We start from the raw sequence: 17,970 nt of genomic DNA, 5'->3' as shown, positions 1-17,970 counted from the left end.
GTATGTGTTCCTTGATATATTTGTAGGCCTGGTAAACTAAAGCTCTTCATACATTAAGGGCAATTGAAAGGCTGTTCCCCTATCAGGGTTGTATTCCAGTAACGCAGACGGAGCGTATTTTGGTAAGAAAACAAGTTTAATCGGAAAACAAACAGGAGCCACCCACAGCGCGTCCTTAACGCCAACCGCCAATAGCCCGCATCGGTCCACCCCGTTCGACCTTCCTCCATTCTACCTCCCCGCGCCCACCGTTCTACCTCCCCGCGCCCAACATTCCACCTCATAGACAATAGATATACATAACATAGCATCTCTCCCTTTTGAAACACAACAAAACAAAAACAAAAAAAAAACACAAAAATAAAAACAATTAATAATAGGGAAAATATCTAGATAAAGATTAAAACACATCAGACCTCAATTTCCATGGTAAAAACTTTTCCCTGGAAGATCTACGCAGAGACCCTTCTGTGGGATTCATAGCTAAACTCTGACCATTGGACTCAAACGAACTCTGGACCTGCACCCTCGACCTCCCGCTATTACAAACCTCACCACCACCACTAAGATGACTGGGACCTGGAGATGGGTCCTCGACACTTTAACAATCTTCGACACATTCCACCACTGTCCACCATCAACCATGACCGCAGTTCCACACACCTTTCTCACTCTAACTGGATTGCTAAACCCAGTATCCCCTTTTTTCACAAAGAAACTTTATTTTTATACGCACTAAGTCACCAGGACAGAACACACGCAACTTAGTAGCTTTGACCGTATCATATCTATCCTTCATGCGCTGCTGACCAGACTCCACCTTTTGCCAGCTGATCCCACCATCCAATACTCTCATTCCTTTATTTTTCAAAGAACTTGCTAACCATGAAGGAAATAAAGTGGAAGTGGGTTTACGACCTCTCAATGCTTCAAATGGAGATACCTTTGTCAGAGAATGAGGTGTGGAACGATAGAACCATAGCATGGTGCTGACCGCCTCTTGTATATCATCATTATTGTGTCTGGCCCATTTTATACAGTCCCCCACTACTCTATTCATTCTTTCGACCAAACCATTAGTTTGGGAATGATATAACGAGCTTTTTAGATGTCTAATATTTGCTTGCTGTAAAAAAAAATCCATCTCAGCATTAATAAATTGTACTCCATTGTCAGAAATGATGGTGTTAGGGAACCCCTCACGCCTAAAAACATCTTTAAGAAAATTAACTGCCTTAGATGCTGACGGGGTGGCACAAAAATAAACCTCTGGCCATCTGCTATGATAGTCCATGAGAACAAAAGCATAACGCAAGTTATGAGGAAGAAAATTAAAAGGCCCAATCATGTCAATCCCAAGCTTCGACCAAGGTCTATCCGGAACTTGTATAGGATGCAGCGGAGGCGTACACACTTTGAGACCCTTCTCCGCAGAATTACAAATTGCACACCCACTAATAACAGCATCCACATCTTTGTCCATAGATGGCCACCAATAACTCTCTCTTAATCTCCTCTTTGTCATAGTAGCCCCAAAATGACCTTCATGTGCTGAATTAATCAAACCTGAACGAATACCAAAAGGTGGAATACATCTCTCACCCCTCAAAATTATGTGGTCTTCAATAGAAATTTCATCAGCAACTTTACAAAATGGTTGAAGAGGTAAAGGAACACTTTTCTCTTTCGGCCAACCATTGGTCACAAATTCCTTTACCTGAACCAGAATGGGATCCTCCTGTACTGCAGTCTCCCAATCCATTTTGCTAAAAGCCTTGAACACTGGAAGATCCACACTAGCAACAAAACAATCTTCTCTATCATCTTCCGAATCACAATTATCTGGGTCCTCTATGGGAAACCTAGAGAGAAAATCCACTCTTACATTAAGTTTACCTGGTAAAAACTTAACCTCAATATCATATTGCAGCAACTTAGTAGTAAGACGAGCAATACGCGGAGTGGTATAGTTAGTTTTGTCTCCACTGAGAATATAAAGCAGGGGCTTGTGATCGGTTACAATCACAAACTTCCTTCCCCAAACATAGCTCCTGAATTTTTCACTAGCCCAGACACACGCCAACAACTCCTTTTCAATGACGTAGTAATTCAACTCTGCCTCTCTCAACACTCTAGAAGCATAACTAACTGTCACTTCACCTTGCTTGGAATCTTGGACGAGAACAGCACCCAAACCATATTTGCTGGCATCAACCATTATCTTACATACTAACTGGGGATCATAAGGGTGTAGCGCTCTAGCATTGGTCATTTCAATTTTCACCAAATCGAATGTGTCTTGGCAATTTTCATTCCAAGAAAACCCCACACTTTTCTTCATCATATTAGACAAACACTTCATCTTGGAAGCGTAATTAGGAATTAACCTAGAATAGAATTCACACAAACCCATGAACGAGCGCAGTTCATCCTTATTTTTAGGAGGAGGACAGTTCCTGACAGCATCAACAAGACCAGGTCTTGGTTTGACCCCCTCAGACGACACAACATGTCCCAAAAATTCAATCTCCCTCTTCCAAAACTCACACTTTTGATCCTTCACCACAACCCCGCTCTCCTCAAACACTTTCAGCACTAACTTAAGTATTGTGTCATGTTCAGACAAATGTTTAGCAAAAACAAGTACATCATCCTGGAACACTATTACTCCATCAATATCCCTCAAAAGATGTGACATAATGCACTGGAAAACTGATGCTGCTGATGCAAGGCCAAACGGCATCCTTCTAAACTGAAAAGTACCAAAAGGTGTGTTAAAAGCTGTACAATGTTTGGAATCTTCTTCAAGAACAACTTGGTGGTATGCCGAAGCCAAGTCAATTTTGGAGAACCATTGTGCACCATTGAGTTTACCCAACAGATCATTTATTCTGGGAAGCGGAAAAGAATCGACCCATATCTCCTTGTTCAAACTCCTCAAGTCAACACAAAGGCACATTTCACCACTAAGCTTGCGAGCAACTACAATGGGTGATAACCACAAACTAGACTCAACCGGTTCAATTACTCCTGCTGATTGTAACTTTTCTAACTCTAATTAAAGATCATCTCTCAGACTGAAGGGATTCGCTCTCAATTTGTGCTTAATGGGAATAGCGCCTTGTTTGATTCTGATTTTATGTTTGAATCCCTTAATGCACCCCAATTTATTCTCAAACACCCCAGGGAAATACTCATGTAAAGACTGCAAATTTAAACTACTACAATCTTTTACAACCATGACTTGTTCAGCGGTACCTGGCCTCAGTACCATACCAAAGAGGCCTTGGTGGTACCATCCTAATATGTTAAGACCCTTCACTGCCACATACACCTTACCCCGGATTCTGCGCCCTTTGAATTCCAAAAAATCCTCAATGAACCCTTCAAGTTCGATCTTCCTTCCTTCATAGGAGACAGGCGCTCTGTCAGGAGGAAGTAATGCTCTGGAGCCCCAAGTTTTCTTAAACAAGTCCGATGTCACCATAGTGATACGTGCACCTGAATCAACAAGTAAATGGAGAATTTTGCCACCCACATTAATATCTACATAGGGGTCAATACACTCTTCCGGAATACCCGAAACAACTTTGTCATCCGTGACTACAACAATCATATCACGGAACTGACTTTCCAAATCTTGATCATTCACCGGAGGAAGATCACACACACTGTTAACTTTGACATACTTGCTCCCAATGCTCTGACAAACTTTAGCAAAGTGACCTAACCGGTCACACTTATGGCACACCACATTCTTAGCAGGGCACCCCTTAGAGTCTTTCGCATGTGGTAAGTTACCACATCTAAAGCAAATATTTGTTCGTTTAAAAAAACTGTTCATAGATTTCTGTTCCTTGTATGAAGAGACAACGTTAATAAAAGTTTTTTCTTCTTCCTTGCGTTGAATTGCAAGTTCCTTAAGTGATGCCTGAGCCATTTCTATGCTCTTAGCTTGCTTGATAACATCTTCAAGTGAAGGGTCCCCCATAGTGAGAAGTCTTTGCTGAATATGTTTGTCAAAACAATGTCCTATCATCTGATCTCTAATCAGTTGATCACGGAAAGTACTAAACTGGCATTGTGCACATAGCTTCCGAAGTGCACTGACAAATTTGTCAATGGATTCATTTTGTAACTGGCTCCTCTTGAAAAATTTGTGGCGTAACACAACTAGACTGGGCTGTTTATCAAATCTCAGAGTCAACTTTTTAACAGTTTCTGGTACTCATCCAACTCTTCATTATCCTGTAATTCAATATCTGGAAGATGTTTAAGAATTTCACGGCCTTCAAAACCCAGAGTGTGTAATAACAACAATTTTTTCCTTTCCGGTCTAAAGCGAGATGCTCCAATCGCACCTAAATAAGTCTCGAAAGCGTCAAACCATTGAGACCATAGCACAGGTGGTTCTCCAGGTGATTCCAAGAAAGGTGGGGGAGCAGAAACAGATTGCATTTTGCACTGTGAATTCGAAAACACCCAGAAAGTAAGAGTTTGACTTGTTCACTAATAATCAAAACTGGAAAAAGCAGATACAGCATAAAACAAAGTCAGTGAACTACCTAAGGATAATAACCAAAATCCTAATGTCAAGGATAAAAATACGTGTTTCCAAGCCAAAATAATAAAAAACACTTGGGCAGACACTCGTCAAAAAAAAAAACTAACAGAGCGTCTTGTAAACACAAATGTAACTTTGAAAGAAAGTAACCAACTTGTCAAATTTCAGCGTCTACGGACGTGCCCAAACACTTCCGTAACAACATGATGGTTGCCTGGATACGGATGCGCGAACCTCCTCTGTAATTACGCTCAACCTCCAAATTTGCGATTAAAATTAAAGACTTGTCACCTTGAAGAAACTGTACGACACGAACCACAGAAGCAGGATACACCCGTGAAGACAACCGCTTCAGCCTTGAAATGGGGATGACTCGGTGGTTTCGCGTAGGTTCCGAAGTGGCTCCTGACCCTCGTCGCCAAAATTATGTTGTATTCCAGTAACGCAGACGGAGCGTATTTTGGTAAGAAAACAAGTTTAATCGGAAAACAAACAGGAGCCACCCACAGCGCGTCCTTAACACCAACAGCCAACCGCCAATAGCCCGCATCCGTCCACCCCGTTCGACCTTCCACCATTCTACCTCCCCGCGCCCACCGTTCTACCTCCCCGCGCCCAACATTCCACCTCATAGACAATAGATATACATAACACCTACTTCCACATTGATCGTAATAGTATTGCTTTTTCCTCTGTGTATTTGCTGATGTCTTCGTAGGTTTGATAATCAACTGAGCCTCTCCATACATTCACTGCACCTTTATGTTTTTTCCTCTGTGTGTATTCGTTGAGGTCTTTGTAGGCCTGATAAGTGACCTATCTCTTCATATAATTTACTGCACTTCAATGTTCTTGCTACTGTGTGCGTTCGCTGATGATTCTTTAATGCTGAAGGGTCACTAAAACTACTGCCACATTCACTGCAATGTTAAGGGTTTTGCCCCCGGGTGTGTGCGCTGATGTCTTTTTAGGTTCGATAATTGACTAAAGCTCTTCAGACATTCACTGCAATCGTATGGCTTTTCCCCTGTGTGTGTTCGCAGGTGACCTTGTAGGTCTGATAACCGACTAAAGCTCTTAACACATTCACTGCAACTAAACGGCTTTTCCCCTGTGTGTGTTCGCCAATGTCTCTGTAGGTCTGATAAGTGACAAAAGCTCTTCAAACATTCACTGCACTTAAATGGCTTTTCTCCTGTGTGTGTTTTCTGATGTTTCTTTAATGTTGCATAAAGACTAAAATGACTTCCACATTCAGTGCAATTATATGGTTTTTCCCCTGTGTGTGTTCGCTGATGTACTTGGAGGTGTGATAATTGAATAAAGTTCTTTATACATTCACTGCACTTGAATGGTCTTTCCCCAGTGTGTGTTCGTTGATGCTGTTTTAGGTCTGATAGTCGACTAAAGCTCTTCACGCATTCACTGCACTTGTATGGTTTTTCCCCTGTCTGTGTTTGCTGATGCCTCTGTAATTCTGGTAATTGACTGATGCTCTTCACACATTCACTGGAGTTGAATGTTTTTTTTCCTGTGTGAGTTTGCTGATGGTGCTTTAATTGAGATGAGAAACTAAAGCTCTCATTAAATGTGCATGATTTGTTTTTCTTGGTTAGTGTCTGTGGGTCGGGTATATATTTGTCTACATCCCAAGTCTGTGCTTCCTGATGAGCCATATGGCTGATAAAGCACTTGCACGTTTGGTTTCTGAATTAACAATAACGTGCAATAGCCATTAAATACGTGTCACACTCATAGTATGTATAAGGTTTCTTTGTAGGTGACTGTGCCTTTAGATTGGATTATGGTTATGCATGCTTCATCTTCCTTCTGGCCGGTGCAAATTGGGACGCTCTGTTGTATTGCAGATAGCAAAACCTCTCCTTTCTTAACCCTTTAGTTGTCTGGCTCCGCTCCGTTGTGCTTTTCTGTGGTTGCTGCGGTTTGGCCAGAAAGAGTTTACAATACACCTAGAGCAGTGAATGATAGTCTGTTATCGCTTTAGAACACGAAGCACTGCTGTAACCACATCATATTGATCCCATGATCAAAGCTGGTGTTGGACACCTGTTTATATACGAGGTGGTTTCTTATTGTTGTTGCCTTAATTTCCTAGAGGGCATTTCTTCATCTTGTGGTTGGAGTTGAACAGATCAGACTCTTACATCCACTGAACTGCCCTTGACTGCTTCTTCCAGGATCTGTCAGTTTATGTGTAGGTTCTTCTGTCGCTGACTGCACTGATGTTTCCTGAATACCAGAGCTCATTGTTGGTGACAGTTTTTTGCCAATTTGCAGTTTTATCTTCGTTATTCATAATAATTCCATGCATTCAAGGCTTCCTTTCTGTTGGGTGTAAAGAGATTTAAAATTACTAAACAGAAACATAATGGAATCTGAATACAGAATATTTAACTGGTTGTAAATGACATCTCTTCTTTACCTTCTTTGAAACTTAGCAAGGAATGTTTCACATGCTACTGCTACAGTTTTAGGTAGATGCACATTTAAACAAGAACTGATTGTGGGAAAAGAGCGGGATCAGGCTGGGCTGCTGTTATTTCAGTAACTCTTCAGGAAGTATATAACAAAGGAAACTCTTCAGGAAGTCTATAACAAAGGAAGCTCTTCAGGAAGTATATAACAAAAGTAACTCCAGTCACACACTTCTTCTGAATGCTTACCTGTTCACATTGGACCAACTCAATGCCAACTCCTGTCCGTACCTTGCTGTTCATTAGGTCACTTTAGACACTTTCAACAGCTCCCCGGGTTCAAGCATTTCTGTTTTTTTCTAACCTGGAAGACTATGGTGAGTTGAGGTGGCTTACCTCTCGCCGTGACATCTGCCCATCTGCCTAAAACTAGTGCAGTTTACAGGGCTTGTTCTGGCCCTTAAAGACAACTTAAAAAGCAAGTCTTTAGTTGGTCCTAAAGTAGGCGAAGGTCTGTAAGATGCAGCTCCTTCCAGGGCCTTTTTGTAAAACAGAATGAGGGGTTCATTGTAATGCCCGACCTTTACATTATACGCACAGATAAGGCAAACACACATTGATTCATATCATTAAATATTTTAAGATATCAGTCATTTAGTCCGTATACAGAATCCATCCAAACCAATAATTTACCTCACAAATCCCTGCAACAGGTGTGTGCATATTAATCTTGTTTCCCCTTTTCTACCTTTACATGGTACCTGACTTTATGTTGTCCGTTTGGGGCCCAAGAAGCTCCTTTGTGGCTGGATGGGCATTTGGCACAGCGGGAGGAGGTGTGAGTTGTCCACAGGTGATGCAGCATTTCTACCTTTCCATATTTCTTATATTCAAGTTACCTCATTTCCTGTCCTTCAGCTCCCCTACTCCCCTATGTCTGCACACTCACTCTGCAGGGTTCGGCAAAAGTCAGATAATGACCTGATAGTGTCAGGAAAGTATCCTCTCTCTTGACACGGTTACGCCCATTTGCTGTCTGATGTCAGTCTGCTAACCAGCCAGAAAGCTGAGACTGCAGGAGGCCAGGCTGAGGCTGCAGCAGCAACAGCTAGCGCTAGATAGGGAGGCCTTGGCAGTGGAGAGGGAGAGGCAGGGGTTGGGGTTAGCACCCCATGGTGGCAGCAGCAGTTTCAGGGATTACAGAGTCAGGGAGGACTCCATAGATTCCAGAAACTTGCACAAAAGTGTTCCCTCATACAAGGTGGGGGATGACATCTACAAGTGGTTTGCTGTACTTGAGAGGGCATGTAAAGTTCACAGGGTCCCTCAAAGGCAGTGGGCTGCTATTCTCTGGTTGTCCTTCTCTGACAAGGGAAGGATTGACTTATCACTGTCAGAGAGGAAGATGCAGACAACTACAATATTCTAAAAACAGCACTCAGAGGGTTTTGGTCTCACCATTGAACAATACAGAATCAAGTTCAAAGAGACCAGAAAAGAGGCCTCACAGGATTGGGTTGACTTTGTGGACTGTTCTGTTAAAGATTTAGAAGGCTGGTTACATGGCAGCAAAGTGTCTGACTATGAGAGCTTGTATAATCTGTTACTGGGAGAGCATATTTTGAATAATAGTGTGTCTGACTTGTTGCACCAGTACTTGATAGACTCAGAGCTGACCTCTCCCCAAGAATGGGTCAGAACAAGAGTGAGCAGAAAAGCTCATACAGGGGGTGACAAGGGCAAGAAGAAGGATGGTAAGTCTAATGACAAAAGTGGAGACAAATATAAAAGTAAAGAGTCTTCATCAGGCCCACAAAACGCTTCTGGGGTGGGTCTAAATCCTATTTTCATCACAATCAGAATAAAAAGCCTTGGTTCTACTTTGTAGAAACAAAGACCATAGGACAGGAGATAATTCTTGTCCTAAGAAAAGCACCAACCCTCCCACCACTACTACCCACACTGCTACAACTGGTGCCTGTAGCAATAAGAGTGGTGATGGGGAAACTAATATCACAAATAGTCAGTCCAAGGGTGCTGCAGGGCTCACTCTGGGAAATGTAGTGGGGTTTGTTTTATTTAGGGGAAACACTGAGTCTGTTTTAGTCTCTGATGGTGACATTGACCTTGCCACCCTTGTTGCTTGTCCCCTTAATATGGATAAGTACAAGCAACAACCCCTAATAATTGGTGTTCAGATTCAGGCCTACAGAGACACAGGAGCCAGTTGTATGAAAGTACCATCTTGCCTGGCATGTTACCCCATTTTTACTGTATGTATGTTTGTTTTTGCCTGTGTCACTGGGATCCTGCTAGCCAGGACCCCAGTGCTCAAAATGTGTGCCCTGTATGTGTTCCTTGTGTGGTGCCTAACTGTATCACTGAAGCACTGCTAACCAGAACCTCAGTGTTTATGCTCTCTCTGCTTTTAAAATTGTCACTGCAGGCTAGTGACTAATTTTACCAATTCTAATTGGCACACTGGAACACCCTTATAATTCCCTAGTATATGGTACCTAGGTACACAGGGTATTGGGGTTCCAGGAGATCCCTTTAGGCTGCAGCATTTCTTTTGCCACCCATAGGGAGCTCAGACAATTCTTACACAGGACTGCCACTGCAGCCTGAGTGAAATAACGCCAACGTTATTTCACAGCCATTTTACACTGCACTTAAGTAACTTATAAGTCACCTATATGTCTAAACCTCACTTAGTGAAGGTTAGGTGCAAAGTTACTTAGTGTAATGGCACCCTGGCACTAGCCAAGGTGCCCCCACGTTGTTCAGCAAAAAGAACAAGTGATGGACGGAATGCTGAACAATGTCAAATATTCACACCCAGTACAGAGATCTGGGCCTAAATCCGTCGTTTTTTTTGCTGGCCATGCCATTCCAGTTTGGACCCAGCCATATGCAAATCAGTCTTGACCCTGTCCCCCATGGGAACAGTCCAGCCCGAACTGCCAGGCCAGGTCTTCCCTGGACTGGAAACAGGCATCCTGGGACCGGTTTCGGGGTTTCAACCCTCATCAGCCAGGCTAGCTTGAATCCAGTGGCATGGGAAGCACGGGACCCACGACTGGGCATACCCTTCCCACTTAGGGCAAAAAATGCAAAAAGAACAAGTGATGGACGGAATTCTGAACAATGTCAAACATTCACCCCCAGTACAGAGATCTGGGCCTAAATCCATCGTTTTTTTGCTGCCCATGCCATTTCAGTTTGGACCCAGCCATATGCTAATCAGTCTTGACCCTGTTCCCTATGGGAATAGTCCAGCCTGAACTGCCAGACCAGGTCTTCCCTGGACTGGAGACAAGCATCCTGGGACCGGTTTCGGGGTTTCACCCCTCATCAGCCAGGCTAGCTTGAATCCAGCGGCATGGGAAGCCCAGGACCCACGTCTGGGCATACCCAAAAAATGCAAAAAGAACAAGTGATGGACGGAATGCTGAACAATGTCAAACATTCACCCCCAGTGCAGAGATCTGGGCCTAAATCCATAATTGTTTTGCTGCCCATGCCATTCCAGTTTGGACCCAGCCATATGCAAATCAGTCTTGACCCTGTTCCCCATGGGAACAGTCCAGCCTGCACTGCCAGGCCAGGTCTTCCCTGGACTGGAAACAAGCATCCTGGGACCGGTTTTGGGGTTTCACCCCTCATCAGCCAGGCTAGCTTGAATCCAGTGGCATCGGAAGCACTGGAAGCCAAGAAGAAATCTCACGTGGGTCGACGGAATCTTCGCCCTGCCAACGCAGGCACCAAACTTCTGCATCACTGGTCCTCTGGGTCCCCTCTCATCTTGACGAGTGTGGTCCCTGGAACACAGGAGCTGGATCCAAGTGTCCCCGACAGTCCATGGGCCCTTCTGTCTAAATTTGGTGGAGGTAAGTCCTTGCCTCCCCATGCCAGACGGTAATCCTGTGTACTGCGTGAACTGCAGCCGCTCAGGCTTCTGTGCACTTTTACAAGACTTCCTTTGTGCACAGCCTAGCTCAGGTCCCCAGCACTCCGTCCTGCATTACCCAACTCGCTGAGTTGGACTCTGACTTCCTGGGACCCTCTTTTGTTGTGCTGAGTCGACCGTCGTGCTCAGATCTTCTGAACGCCTGGTCAGGTGCTTCTGCTGGTGCTGCCTGCTTCTGCGTGGGCTCTCCGTGTTGCTGAGCACCCCCTCTGTCTCCTCCTCCAAGGGGAAACCGTCTGGTCCTTCCTGGGCCCTGGCAGCACCCACAACCTTCAACCGTGACTCTTGCATCTAGCAAGGCTTGTTTGCGGTCTTTCTGCATGGAAACAACTCTGCATCCTCCAGCACGCCGGGGGACATCTTCTGATCAAAGGAGAAGTTCCTGGCACCTGGAATCTTCAGCTTCTTCCACCCAGAGGCAGCCCTTTTGCACCTTCATCAGGGGTTTAGTGGGATCCTGCCCCCCCCCCCCCTGGACACCTCCGTGACTCTTGGACTTGGTGCCCTTCCTTTACAGGTCCTCAGGTCCAGGAATCCCTCTTCAGTGCTTTGCAGTCAGTTGTTGTCTTTGCACAATTCCCTATCTCGACGTTACTGTTTTTCTGGGGTTGTAGGGTAACTTTACTCCTACTTTTCAGGGTCTTGGGGTGGGGTACCTTGGACACCCTGAGGCGGTCATTACAACTTTGGCGGTAAATGCCGCTTACCGCCGTGCAGAAGACCACCAACACACCGCCGCGCCAGCGGAATTCCGCCACAGCTATTATGACCCACATTTCGGAATCTGCTAAAATTCAGACACTCACACAAGTCCGCCACACCAAAGGTCAGTGACAAACTGGTGAAAACAAAACCTCCACCGTAACGCCAACAGAAATACGCCCACACTATCACGACATGCGAATCCATGCAGCGGTCTTTCAACCGCGGTATTCCATTGGCGGTACACAAAGCTGCGCTCAAAATACACACACTCTTACAAAACACAGCCACATTGGACAATTCCAAATAAACACACCTGATACACATACACACACCACTCCCACACACCCATTACAATATAAAACACACACCTACATCACCCACAAACCCCCACGACCAAAAATTCAGAAAGAAGGCCAGAGAGAGATAGCACCAGCAAGAACAACAGCATCCACAGGCACACAACACCATCACCCACAGAACTCCACGCACCTCACACAACACACCACTACATACCAGCACACTTAACACCACACACTCCACCCCACAAATCACCTACACCACCCCATGGCACGGCAAAGACACCCCAGGTTCTTGGAGGAGGAGCTCAGGACCATGGTGGAGGAAATCGTTCACGTAGAGCCACAGCTATTCGGAGCACAGGTGCAGCACACCTCAATAGCAAGGAAGATGGAGCTATGGCGAAGAATAGTGGACAGGGTCAACGCAGTGGGACAGCACCCAAGAAATCGGGAGGACATCAGGAAGAGGTGGAACGACCTACGGGGGAAGGTGCGTTCCGTGGTCTCAAGACACCACCAGGCGGTTTAGCGGACTGGCGGCGGACCCCCACCTTCTCACCCACAACTAACAACCCGGGAGGAGCAGGTCTTGGCGATACTGCATCCTGAGGGCTTCTCAGGAGTAGGTGGAGGAATGGACTCTGGTAAGAAAAATCTTAATTATTACATCCCCCACCCTACCTGCATGCCAGCACATACCCCCACCCTCACCCTCCCCCCGCACCCCAACTCCTCACATATGTCCCAACATCACAAACCACACATCCCAACACAAGCCCTTCATGCAACAACAGAGCATGGACACCCATCACTAAAGCATGCCCACTGCACATACCCATACAACCCCCTAAACCATCCTCACACAAGGTCCCACACAGGAATGCAAGCACTGGGGTACATGGTCACCCACCCATTGCACACCATGACACACACAGATGTAATAACCATCCTTTTATACCCCTGCAGGACCCCTACCCAACATCACCGGACAGGAGGGTCCACACATGTCCACACCACCAACAGAAGAGGCCCACAGGGATGACAACAGCTCTGTCCAACTGGATCTAGATGACCAGCCCGGCCCATTGGGGACCTCGGGACAGTCGGTTCCCCACACCCAGTCACAGGTCACTACAGAGCTTCCCCCATCTGGAAACACCAGCACAGCACCCATCCAGCGGGCCCATACCTCCGTCCCCAGGACACGTCAATCAGCAGTGTGTCCATCACTACAGGGAACCCAGGCTAACCCACCACCCCAACAACAACAACAGGGACCTGTGGGCAGTGGTAGTGGGCACTCAGTCCAGGGGACGGAGGCCCGGGAACACTGGGTAACTGGGAGGGCTACTGTGCGACAGGGGGTGGACAGGCCCAGGGAACCCACTCTCCACGAGGCCCTCTCCTTCATCATGGGAGCCTACCACCACTCCCAGGAAACGATGGCAACGGTACTGGCCAAGTTTCAGGAGACCCAGCGCCTGCAGGAGGAACAGTATATGGGCTTCAGGGAGGAACTCAGAACCATCAATTCCACCCTGGGCACCATCGTAGGGGCGCTGAAGGAAGTCCTCAACACCAGGAGGGACACTGTGGCACTACAAGGGGCCCCTGACACTAGCATGGACGATGAACTGCCCACCACCTCCGCCGGCGCTAGTGGACAGGACGCCCTGCCACAGGACCACCACACCAGCACCCAACCCCCTGCAGAGGGAGAACCACCCCACAAACGGTCCCTGAGATCCAGGATAAAGACAGAGCACGATGCCAAGACCCCCTCCAAGAAATGAGACCACCCTGATTGTCATCCTACTGTTCCACTTTGTCACCCTGTCCATACTTTAACTGCCCCAGCTACACTTCCTATGCCCATTTGGGCAATGCACCTGTGAGATTAATAGACTGGACTCTGCCATGGACATTCCTCCACCATCACCCCTCACCATTTCACTCCCCCCTCCAATATTGAGCACTTAAATAAACACACTTAAAGCACAAAACAATCTGGAGTTTGTCTGTGATTTTGAAATAGTGTATTAGCAATTACAGTGACAAAATACTCTTTCAATTGTAATGTCAACATACCTATGTCACACAGCTCTAGTCCATGAGGAATCTAAGCAGATGTCACACAGTGGGACCCACATCTGTGAAATCGTAAGGTAAAGTGACAACACAGTGACCATACACTGGGTGAAAACGACACACAGTAGAGAGGTAGTAGTGTTAAAGTGCATGTAGTAGGCAGGTCTGTACTCTTACCTGTGTCTCACTGGAAATATTGCTGGATCACTGAGTCCCTGTTGTTCATGTCTTCTTCCTCTGCTTCCTCGTCTTCACTGTCCACAGGCTCCACAGCTGCAACAACACTGCCATCTGGACCATCCTCCTGCAGAAAAGGCACCTGTCGTCGCAAAGCCAAGTTATGAAGCATACAGCAGGCCACGATGATCTGGCACACCTTCTTTGGTGAGTAGAATAGGGATCCACCTGTCAAATGGAGGCACCTGAACCTGGCCTTCAGGAGGCCGAAGGTCCGCTTGATCACCATCCTAGTTCGCCCATGGGCCTCATTGTAGCGTTCCTCTGCCCTTGTCCTGGGATTCCTCACTGGAGTCAGTAGCCATGACAGGTTGGGGTAACCAGAGTCACCTGCAAATGGTGAGGGACAACTGTTAGACACGCACTAACCTGGAGGTATATCCCCAGACCCAGACAACTATTCCCAGCTGACTTGCCTCCAGGTGCTCACCTAATAGCCACACACAGTGCCTCTGGAGTTGACCCATCACATAAGGGATGCTGCTATTCCGCAGGATGTAGGCGTCATGCACTGAGCTAGGGAACTTGGCATTCACATGGGAGATGTACTGGTCTGCCAAACATACCATCTGTACATTCATAGAATGATAAGAGCACATGAGCAGCGGAACGGGCGGCACACGGCTGGGCCCGTTACGCTTTATACATACCGGTCTCACTGACGTGACCTCCGGCCTCTTGGTTACCTGTTGAATTATCATTTTCACTATATCACACAGGCTCTATATATGCCTTGTGTCAGTTACATTGTGTATAATCACCTTTGCTTCATCGGGAATACAATTTTGGCTCACTATATGCCTTGTATTAGTTACACGTTGTACAATCACCTTTGCGCCATCGGGAATACATTTTTGCCTTGAGGAAGCCCATTTGCATGGGGCGAAACACGTTGGCTGCTTTTTTCCTTTTGTATTCCATGTTACGTCAGAAATAAAACACCGTCTGAAGACAACTGAGAGAAGCTTCGTATTATTATAATTTCTACAGCCATTGGACTTATCTGGCCTACTGTGGCTGCTGTACGTCGTGGAGTGGTGCACCCCCTATATTCATTAGCATTCATAGAATGATAACTTTTCCGGTTTCTGTACAACTGTTCACTCCTGTGGGGGGGACCAAAGCCACATGGGTCCCATCAATGGCACCTATGATGTTGGGGATGTGTCCCACGGCATAGAAATCACCTTTCACTGTAGGCAAATCCTCCACCTGAGGGAAAACGATGTAGCTCCGCATGTGTTTCAGAAGGGCAGACAACACTCTGGACAATACGTTGGAAAACATAGGCTGGGACATCCCTGATGCTATGGCCACTGTTGTTTGAAAAGACCCACTTGCAAGGAAATGGAGCACTGACAGCACCTGCACTTGAGGGGGGATTCCTGTGGGATGTCAGATTACTGACATCAGGTCTAGCTCCAACTGGGTACACAGTTCCTGGATTGTGGCACGGTCAAGCCTGTATGTGATAATCAAATGTCGCTCCTCCATTGTCGACAGGTCCACCAACGGTCGGTACACCGGAGGATGCCGCCATCTCCTCACATGTCCCAGCGGACGGTGCCTATGAAGGACAACAGCAAGCACAGAGTCAAACAACTAAGAGGTACATACCCACAGTTTACCCAGAACACCAATCATACACAAAAGGTGGCCTGTATGTGTGTTGAGTCTAGGTCTAGGTATGTGTGACGCAGTTGGAAATGAAGCCATGTGGGGCCCTGAAATGGCGGATGCCTGACCTGTAAAGTGGGACAATGGGATGTGAGGTAACTGCGCTGGCGTTGTACACCGTTGCGGTAGGCGGTCAAAGACCGCAGCGCAATGCTGCATTGGTTAACATTGGACCCTATGGGTCCCAGGAGCCAATGACGATGTACGGCGGCGGTGAGGGTACGCACCGCCGCAGACGTGACCACCATTTTCTATCTTTTCAATCACTCGTTACCTGATCTTTGACAGGAGAGGACCTACACTGCAAGTGCTGCTGTGACCTCGGTCTGGAAGAGACAATGGCTCGAGTGTCTGGGGAAAGGGTCCCTCCCTTCACATCGGAGGAGTTGGAGAAGCTCGTTGATGGGGTCCTCCCCCAGTACACGCTACTCTACGGTCCTCCAGACAAACAGCTAAGTACACAGGGAACATGTTGTATGGGCTATGCCTGTGTGGAGAGGGCTGCATGTAAGAAGGAAGGGGGGAGAGTGCTGCGTGCATGAAAGACGGTGAATGCATGTGCCACATGGCAAGGGTAGGGATGGGGGCCAATCACTTTGACGGTGCAGTTGGTAATAACTTCTCTTTTTCACCTATACATTTCATGTAGGTCAGCGCCCACCAGAAAAAAGATATTTGGCGTGCCATCGCCAAGGATGTCCGGACCCTGGGGGTCTACCACAGACGGAGCACCCACTGCCGGAAAAGATGGGAGGACATTCGCTGCTGGAGCAAGAAGACGGCAGAAGCTCAGCTGGGGATGGCCTCCCAACGTGGGAGGGGTGCCCATCACACCATAACTCCCCTGATGTTCAGGATCCTGGCAGTGGCCTACCCCGAGTTGGATGGCGCTTGAGGGCATCACAGCAGCCAGAAGGGGGTGAGTACACTCTCATTCTGCTGACTTTGCGTGCAGTGGAGGGGTCTGGGTGGGGGAGGTGGGCTGTGGGTTTCCCTAGGCCACGGCGAGTTCCGTAGGCAAGGCCCCTCCATAAGGCAGGCCATGTGGCATCCTAGCCCACCTCTGTAGAGTGACAACTACACCTAGTCATGCCCCTGTATCATCTATGTGTGCAGATGTCATCCATAGCCTTGTAGGCCATTTCCCAGGAATGAAACAGTGGAGCCCAAGAGCGCGGCATAGTGCAGGGGGCTTCTGTGTCTGTCGTGTCCGCCAACGGTAGCGGTAATGCATTCACTTAACAAGTCTTTCTTGTGTCTCCCCCCCCTTTTTTGTGGTCTCCCTGTTCTTGTGTGCATTAGCATCATTAGGGCGGAGGAGCAGTGGCACCGGAGCACAAGGGAGCTGCATCCCACATGGCCCTGGAGGGCGACACTACGGAGACTGATATTCACCAGTGGGACGGAGGGCGAGGGGAGCGCCACGGCGGGGACAGGAGCTGACACCAGCGACACAGACTCGTCCTCTGATGGGAGCTCCCTTGTGGTGGCGGCAACATCTGTGCCCCCCGCATCTACAGGTACAGCCGCCACCCCCCCCCACCAGCACCGCCCTCCCAGCAGCCCCTCAGCCTTTGCCCGTGCCCGCTCACCCAGGAGGGTGGGCATCACCTTCTTTCCAGGCACCTCAGGCCCTGCCCCAGTCACCCCTGCTGCCCTCAGTGAGGAGGCCATTGACCTCCTCAGGTCCCTCACTGTTGGGCAGTCTACCATTTTGAATGCCATCTAGGGTGTAGAGAGGAAGTTGCAACAAACCAATGCATTCCTGGAGGGCATTCATTCTGGTCAGGCGGCCCTTAAGAGAGCTTTTCAGACTCTGGCCTCAGCACTGATGGCAGCCATTGTCCCCGTCTCAAGCCTCCCCCCTCCAACTTCCTCCATCCCGACCCAATCCCCTGTACCTCAGCCTATCCCAAGCACACCTACAGACCAACATGCACACACCTTAACACCCAAGGGAAGCTCAGGCAAACATAAGCACCACACATCCCACAG

The 17,970-nt window shown here is 47.4% G+C and overlaps 1 protein-coding gene across 1 annotated transcript in view; it reads right to left on the bottom strand.

Annotated features, from left to right (window-relative positions):
* Positions 1-4,685: 4,685 nt before the first annotated feature.
* LOC138287277 (zinc finger protein 436-like) overlaps positions 4,686-17,970 on the bottom strand; it is a 36,839-nt gene continuing 23,554 nt past the window's right edge. The window contains exon 2 of the mRNA XM_069227638.1: positions 4,686-6,910. Coding sequence (XP_069083739.1) covers positions 5,482-6,240 — 759 coding nt within the window. The 5' untranslated portion in view covers positions 6,241-6,910 and the 3' untranslated portion in view covers positions 4,686-5,481. The remainder of the gene's footprint in view (positions 6,911-17,970) is intronic.

The sequence above is a fragment of the Pleurodeles waltl genome, chromosome 4_1 (assembly GCF_031143425.1).
Source record: "Pleurodeles waltl isolate 20211129_DDA chromosome 4_1, aPleWal1.hap1.20221129, whole genome shotgun sequence".
Taxonomy (NCBI): Eukaryota; Metazoa; Chordata; class Amphibia; order Caudata; family Salamandridae; genus Pleurodeles; species Pleurodeles waltl.
This window is presented reverse-complemented; position numbering and strand designations above follow the sequence as displayed.